Raw genomic sequence first — 8,082 nt, 5'->3', positions numbered from 1 at the left:
GCCCAATATATGGTACATAGTGTAGTCCCCCAAGTCTTCGGTCAATAGAGTCTGTTAGTTGGAGACTTCAAATTGAATCCATGTATGGGCCGAAGTGGTGGTTGTTCGGAGGTGGTATTTGTATACCCTGCACTGAAGCTTTGTAGGTGAAGCTTTGCAGGTGAAGCTTTGCAAGTGAAGCTTTGAAGCTGGAGCTCTGTAAATGAAGTTTTTGAAGTTAGAGCTTTTGTAAATGAAGCTTTTGAAGCTAGAGCTTTTGTAAATGAAGCTTTTGAAGCTAGAGCTCTGTAAATGAAGCTTTTGAAGCTGATTAACATGAGTGATGCTCATGAATGTTTATGTTGATTGATATGAGTGATGCTTATTGATGTTGATATGAGTGATGCTCATGAATGTTGATATGAGTGATGCTCATGAATGTTGATATGAGTGATGCTCATGAATGTCTATGTATGATTGAATGAGTAATGCTCATAAATGTTTATGTATGATTGACATGAGTAATGCTCATGAATGTTTATGTATGATTGACATGAGTAATGCTCATGAATGTTTATGTGTAATTGACATGAGTAATGCTCATGTATAATTTGAAGTACTGGGCGTACTTTTGATCACCTGATTGGTGGTAATAATGGCAGGTTGCCGAATAATTGTGGAGTACTGGCCGTACTTTTGATGGCCTAGTTGGAGCTATTTTGGGCTTATAGGCCTTCGCCTCTACACAACATTCCAGCCCATTTATTTTGGGCTTTGCCGTTTTTTTTTCTTTTTTTTTATTCTGTTCCCACTGCTTCTGTTGACGCGAATTTCGGCATCCACACAATACGTCCTCAGTGGGACCGCCTCAAACTCGTCCACTTTGGACGATGACGATGACGGAACTGGAAGGAAGAGGTCAGAAATGGCGGCTGCTTCGCCCACTGGTTCTGAAATTCATCTCCTCGTGCTGATTGTTCTGAAACTTGTTGGTGGCTTGTTCCAACTCATTCAAAACCTCCATTTCGCTGTACAAATTCGAAGTTGTACTCACATACCTCTCCATTTTTCTCACCATGCTCTCCATGTCTTTTACCAAAAACCCCAACTCCTTCACATGGATAACCCCATTAATGAAGTCGGCATATACGTGCTCGAACCCCTGTAAAGCAGGCTCGGCGCACCGCTTCCCGAGCCTCCCCACGATGGTAGCGACCCCGTTCAGCTCCTCCAGTTTCGTGACTCGGACTCCGATGAGTTGGTGGACCGAGTCAACAACAGAGATGCCGAGCAGAGGATGGGCGAATGAGGGACTTTTGGTAGACGAGTTTCTGGCCCTGTCGAACAGAACTGTGAGGTCCACGTGTCGAAAGAGCGAGATCCACGTGGAGAGAGCGAGGTCCATGAGGGGATAGCCGTCGACTACTAGCATGGTTGCCGTTAATTCTAGTGAGGACACTTCCATCGAGATCCGTCCAGCGAGCTTTGGATCTCGCGCCCAGTTACCATTGGATTCCCAGGAAGAGACGAAAGATACTCGCGAAGAAAAGTTATGGCCAAGTGGATGGAAATAGCATAAATAGAGCCAAGCCTTTTCTAAAAGAAGCATGTGCAAGTCCCAGGAAAGCAGTTACCAGCTAGATATTTGCTTCATTCGATGAGGAAACCAGGTGATCAATGGATTGGAGCGGCGGACGGAATCCCTTATGGTGATGAATGAGAGCTTTGATCATCTGTGGGTGGGAGCAGTGTATGAGGAAAGAGACGGAGAAGAAAACGAATAAGAAGAAGAGAGAGGGAGGCCGGGCACGTGGCTGTCGGAGATTGACCGAAGAGGATGGTGATAAGTTAGGGGCCGAGTTGTGACAGCTGGAGGTAGGAATTGAGAACTGGCAGGTCTATGCAGTTGGCGCAGAACTGAGACCAATGACAGGTCTGTGCGGTCGCAGAAAGAGTACAACCCGTGTTGGGTTTTTGCAAATTTTGTGATTTTGCAAATTCTGTGATTTTGCAGATTCACGGTGGAGGTGAAAAAATGAAAGAGAACCAACATAGTTTTTCGTGTCGATTCCCACAGACGGCGCCAAATGTTGGGAAGCTTTGTATACACAAAATCGGAGGGGTCTTGGAACAACGTAAATCTGACCGTGAATCTGCAAGAAATATAAATAACACAAGATGTATCATGGTTCACCCCAAGGTTTGGGCTACGTCCACACTAATTGTATATTTCTCTAAGAAGTCAGGGAGAGAATGTGAGAGCCTCTGTAATGAGAGTGAGGCTTTGAGAGGGGGTGAGAGGGCTTAGGAATTGGCATCCCCCTAATTATGAGGGTGAAGGGTCCTTTTATAGAATAAGGACTCCTCACTTATTACACTTTTTCCTCTTCCTTTGTTACATAATTACATTTAAGTCTCCCAAGTATTTATACGAGATCTAAATACGGAGGCCCTAAGTATGGTATAAATAGCATATAAACCAATCAAACTTAAAAGGTTAAAACTTAACAATGTGAACTTCAATTAAGTTTTAGTCTTAGTACTTCAGTTCACTTGGTTAATAAAGTGTCAATACTAGCAAACCCTACAATGTTTAACTCCAACAAAGGTTATAAATAAAGCTTTGTAAAGTATTAAACACAAGGAAGTTTTTGGCCTAAAAAACCCACTTTTGGGTTAAAAAATTAGGGACTCTCCACTGAGTCCAATCCACTAGTGTAAACAAAGGTTCAAACAAAGACCACACAAGCTCAAGTCCTAGATCCCTATTTACGAAGTAGCTTTACCTTTATGCAACCTTGCTTTACATGAGATGGACTCCTTCAATCTTCACGAAGTGGCAGCTCCTCCTGAACTCGTCACTTTGTGGTACTAAGATCAACACGATCAATGATATGATGTTATGATATGCTTATGAGATCTGAATTCAGATGACTGGTCAGGTTGTCCAGTCAAACAGTTGAAGAAGAACCTAACATAAATCCGAGAGATTGGTTTATGAAGGATATGAAACTTAGATTTAGACTAAAAGCTTAATGCAAAACCATTAAAACAATGCAACCCTAATATGCAGTGATTGGGTGTTTGTGCATGAGATGGTTTTATGGCTAGGGATTCGGTTTGAAAGCTTAAGAGGTAACTCTAGACTAAATGCACTATTCTTCTTGAAATGTAAATAACCTAACCAAATACAAATGAACCCTGAAAACCCTTTTAATGGGAAAGATGGATGTTTCAGATAAGGGGAACAAGGAGACATATGTCACAATCATAGAAACCTTTTTAGATCAAGGGTGAGAAATCCCCGCATGGGAAAAGGTGTTAGATGGCCCATGTAGGCTGTCTTAATTTGCATGCCTAGACAACTAGACAACATAAGGAATTTCTAACTAGACAAGTACACTAAACAAAAGGAATCTAGAAAAATAAGCTTGATATGCATATGCAAATGTATTATTCAAACCTTTTGTGTTGAAGATGACTGGTGCTTTGACAAGTTCAATCCCAGTAGTAATTCCAAATTAATTATACCCTAACTCTAAATTATGAGCATGTGTGGTAACACTTACAAATTTTGACAAGGGAAGCCAAACATTAAACCTAGTACTTAACAGACATGCACATGCCACGTCAATTAATGAATTTATTTTATCGAATGTTGGTTGTCTGAATTACTTGCCATATGAGATGATACACGTATAAATATGGTCTCCTTAACAGCATTCAAATAATAAAGCCAAAAGTAAATACAAAAGTTTAGAGTTGTACTACACTTACTATTTATTTGTATCATCTCTCTAATAGAGGTACGGCCAACCAACACATGTAGATCACATCTCTATTAGATGGATGATATAAATAATGGTACAAACAAATAGTAAAAACAACATTTTTGAAAAGTTTAACAAACTTGTATTCCATGCCACTCCATAATCCATCCCAAATACATACCACTAAATCACACAACATGGGAAAATCAGATAAGATAAATAGGAAATAGGCAAAGTGACATAGAATATGAGCCGTAACACTTTGTTTTGATATGGTAAAATAAAACAGAATTTCACTTAAACTAGGGAATTCAAGATGGAAAAGCAGTTTTCCCTCGTTTGGGAACCTTGCAGTGCGAGAAAAGGCAATTTCTACAGGGAAAAAAGGTGGAAATTGGGGATGAAGATTTCCGAGCTTAATTTCGGTCTAAAGAGGTGTAATTTCCCAATTCCAACAACGATGAGAATCCCGAATTCATCTGCAGGGAAACCTTGCGCATGCCAAATTTCAGGATTAGGGCGCCAAACTGGGATGTATACTGCCAAATTCACAGTAAAAGGGCTGCATCTTCACTTTGTTTACTCTCTAATCTTCCAAGGGATTTTTGCTCGTGCAATCATCTTCTTCCTTTGTTATAGGTCAACATCTCTACTCTTTTCTTTCTTGAATTATTTTTGGTTTTTTGGGTATACTTATCATAGAATTGTGAATTTTGTTGATAGTTTTATGTTTGGTGTGCTTATTATGTTTTTTCTCCGATTGAATTGTCTACTGGGTCTATAATTAACCTTATCTGGGAAAGGTGGAAGGTTTTTGGTGATGGTTTTGGGGGGGAGGGGGGAGGGCTGGGTGGGGGAGGGAATACACTCTTTCTATACTACTTAAAAGCACGATATTGGTTGTTCCCCTGAATTGTTTCCTTCACTTCAAAGGAAGAAAGGAAAATCCATAGTCTAGCAGTCCTCCATTTTTAGTTTTTGATGGCCTTTGGTGTTAGTTCCTTGTTACATATATTGTGCTTTTGAAGGTTAATTGTAAAAAACTAAAATACAGGTGCTAGTATGATTGGAGTCTTGACTTTCATTGTTGCATTTAGCAGTATAAATAAATGTTGGATTACAATAGTCCTATGGGGGTTCAGAGATCCCATCTATATCAAATACATGATTTTACGATGGTCACATTTACAATAGCTAAGATTGATCAGATGTTGTGCCCTTGGTGTTAGTTCATTTGTTTTTTGGTTGCATCGCCTCATTCTTGCCTCAAAAACCTTGTGTATTTACATTTATATTTACAACTTTTGGCTAAATAGAAAGTCGCATATCCCATAAATATTTGTTGCATATCACAATACATCTTTGTTCATACATTCAAATAGGTATGGAAACTACTCATATTGTAGACATGCTAACGAGGTTAAAGTGAAAGTGTGCTATAAATGAAGAGGAAAATAGGAAGCAAAAAAAGGAAAATTATTGTTAATACAATTATATATGTTATTGTCATGGTCATGCATTGGTATAGTAAAAGTGTTCTTCTCAAAGAATCTTCAAATAAACTGCGTTTCAGGATACACTGGCAGTGCTGGTGTTCCACGATTATCAAGCTCAAAGAGTTGCCAATAATTCCTAATGGAAAATTTGTTGCTTTTAGTTTGTATTGTCATAATGAATGTGGATTTCATATGAATACTATGGATTTATGTGTTTCTTGAACATGTTCTGTTTGATTTATAATGCTATATTTTAAAAAGATAATGTGCGTGCAGCTATGTCCATTATGTTATCATTTAATGTATGTCTATTTCAAGCAACTATACTCAAGTTTTTGTAGCTTAGTTCCATATAATTATGAATGTATAAATATGAGCTGATACTCGGATTGTTACTATGAATGTGTCTATGAGTGACTTAATGTCTCAATAATATATTTTTATGTTAGGAGCAATGGAATGATCTAATAGAAAACCAGTATGCAAACAAAAACCAATGAGAAAGAAAGAGAACCAAGAAATTGAAAATGAAGGAGAGGAAAATAATTATTTTAGATGGAATGTAGATATGGAACGTGTTTTGGCTGACATTCTTCGCGAAGAAGGAAGATTGGGAAACAAAGGAGATGGTGGTTGGAAGATAGCTGCTTATAATTCTGTTGCAGCCATATTATCTGCTCAATTTGATGTTCATATAACTGTTGATAACATTCAAAATTGTCTGAAGTCTTGGAAAAAGTTTTGTGCAATAGTGAGTGATATACTAAGTCAAAGTGGATTTAATTGGGATGCAACCAAAAAGATGATGAGTGTAGATGAAGACCCTGTCTGGCAGGAGTACGTGAAGGTAACAAATTCATTATTTTTCTTTTTTGTGTGAAATTCTTTTAATTGTTCTTATACTTATGGTTTGCTTTTTGATCTTTTATGTTTTGATTGGTAGTCACATGATTGTGTTAAAAGCTTTCATTGTAAGGTCATTCCAAACTATGATATAGTGGATTTATGTGGCAAAGATAGAACCATAGGTGAGGGTGCTGAAACATGTTTAGAAGCTGTTGAGATTATGACTCCTCCGTATAATGAATCTGATCATATAGATTTGGTTGGTGACACACAAAGTTTAGAAGATATTGAAATTGTTAATAAGATTTCACCTATTTCAGCCACTGGTCAAAAGACTCAACGCAAGAGAAAGCCAGCAAGTTTTGTTGATGTGCCTTATACAAAAAGAAAATGAACCACCCCTAAAGATGTGATTGCATATTCACTTGCCAAGATAGCTTCATCCTTTCAAAATTATATTTTTGTAGACGCAAAGAAACTTGATCCAACAGAGGTATATGATGAAGTAAATGCAATACCAGATCTCAGCTAAGAAGAACAAATCAAAGCATGTGCTTGGTTGATTGAAAATGACAAGCAATTTCTCATGTTGAAGACATTCCCAATTGAGAAGAAAAAGAATATGGTATTATTGCTTACTTCACGAGGCACATAAGATTGTTTTCATTATGTTTCTCATTTTAGTGATTTTCAGTAAGACATTAGTTAGAATAAGAGTCCTGCATGTCACGAATGTTTGTTGACATTTGCAAGTGTGCTTTACAGGAATTTTCCTACTTCAATCAACTCTTATCATATTATTGCACACCTTTTTTTTCCAATAAAATATTATTGCAGACCTTTTGAGAAGTTCTTAGTTGTTGAAAAATTTAGACTGTTTTCCTTTAGTGCGGGTTTGGCAGCCTTAATTATTGGTTTGATGACCTTTATCATTGATGATTTTGTTACTAGTTTAACATTTTTATTTTTTCAAATTTGTATTCTTCTATGGAATACAAATTCTAGGGAATATCCAAACAATGAAATTTGTAATTCCCTTCATTTTGCAATTTCCATGTATCCAACATTCAAACAATGAAATTTCACTTGACGGGGTTTCAATTACTGGGAATTGTAATTCCCGTCAATTAGAATCATATGAAAATTTAAAATTCTTCATCCAAACAAGTGTAAAGGGATGCCTTGTGCGTTTTTTACAAATTCGGGAATTTAGTCATTGCACTAACTTTTGTATTTAAATTGAGGTATTTGTTGATTTGTTCCCGAACTTGTATAAAGTTTCCAATTTCCTCTCTGAAGTTTTATTTTAGCTAATTACCCCTAAACTTTTATAATTAGCCAATTTCGTCTGAACCTTAACTTTAGCCAATTACCACCTAAAATTTTATAAATAGCCAATTTCCCCTCTAACGTTAGATTTTAAAAATGTTCATCCAAATGTTCATTATTTTTGCCCCCATACAGTTGTCATGTGTTGTCCGTGTGATCAAAATGGATGGAAAGTTGGATGAAAAATTTTAAAATCTAGTGTCGGGGGGGGGGGGGGGGGGGGATTGGCTATTTATAAAAGTTTAAGGGACAATTGGCTAAAATTAAAGTTCAAGGGGGAATTGGCTAAATATAAAGTTTAGGGGGTAATCGACTAAAATTAAAGTTCATGAGGGAAATTGACAGATCTATACAAGTTCAGGAAGCAAATTGACAAATATGTCTTTAAACATTATTACTTATTCTCATATCACGTGTTATGAAAGGCCTGTTTATATGTGTAAGTGAAACTCGATAATACATATAAAAAAAATGTAAGAGAGACTAGGGGTGGGTTCGGTTTTTTGCCAAAACCAAAATTTCGGTTCGGTTCATTTTTTTCGCTTTTTGTTCGTTTCAGTTTAATTTCGATTTGGTTTTTTTCTGGTCCGCTTTCGGTACGTTTCAGGTTTCTTTTTTTTTTTAAACGATATAGTCACTGGAACACCAATTCATTAAATCTC

The 8,082-nt window shown here is 37.1% G+C and overlaps 1 protein-coding gene across 1 annotated transcript; it reads left to right on the top strand.

The window, feature by feature from the left end:
- Positions 1–5,813: 5,813 nt before the first annotated feature.
- On the top strand, positions 5,814–6,623 carry LOC139191350 (uncharacterized). Its single transcript, XM_070812109.1, has 3 exons — positions 5,814–6,092; positions 6,189–6,450; positions 6,559–6,623. The coding sequence occupies exons 1-3, from the start codon at positions 5,814–5,816 to the stop codon at positions 6,621–6,623; spliced, it is 606 nt and encodes a 201-aa protein (XP_070668210.1).
- The last annotated feature ends 1,459 nt before the right edge of the window (positions 6,624–8,082 follow it).

Source organism: Malus domestica, chromosome 02 (genome assembly GCF_042453785.1).
Source record: "Malus domestica chromosome 02, GDT2T_hap1".
Lineage (NCBI taxonomy): Eukaryota > Viridiplantae > Streptophyta > Magnoliopsida > Rosales > Rosaceae > Malus > Malus domestica.
The sequence above is the reverse complement of the archived record's forward strand: the minus strand, read 5'-3'. Positions and strand labels throughout refer to the sequence as shown.

Bases quoted from the DNA above. Each gene is read 5' to 3' on its own strand.
- LOC139191350 (XM_070812109.1), top strand. From the start codon at position 5,814: ATGGAACGTGTTTTGGCTGACATTCTTCGCGAAGAAGGAAGATTGGGA. The intron at 6,093-6,188 runs GTAACAAATTCA...TTTGATTGGTAG, and splicing joins TCTGGCAGGAGTACGTGAAG to TCACATGATTGTGTTAAAAG. The intron at 6,451-6,558 runs GTTTTGTTGATG...ATATTTTTGTAG, and splicing joins ACGCAAGAGAAAGCCAGCAA to ACGCAAAGAAACTTGATCCA.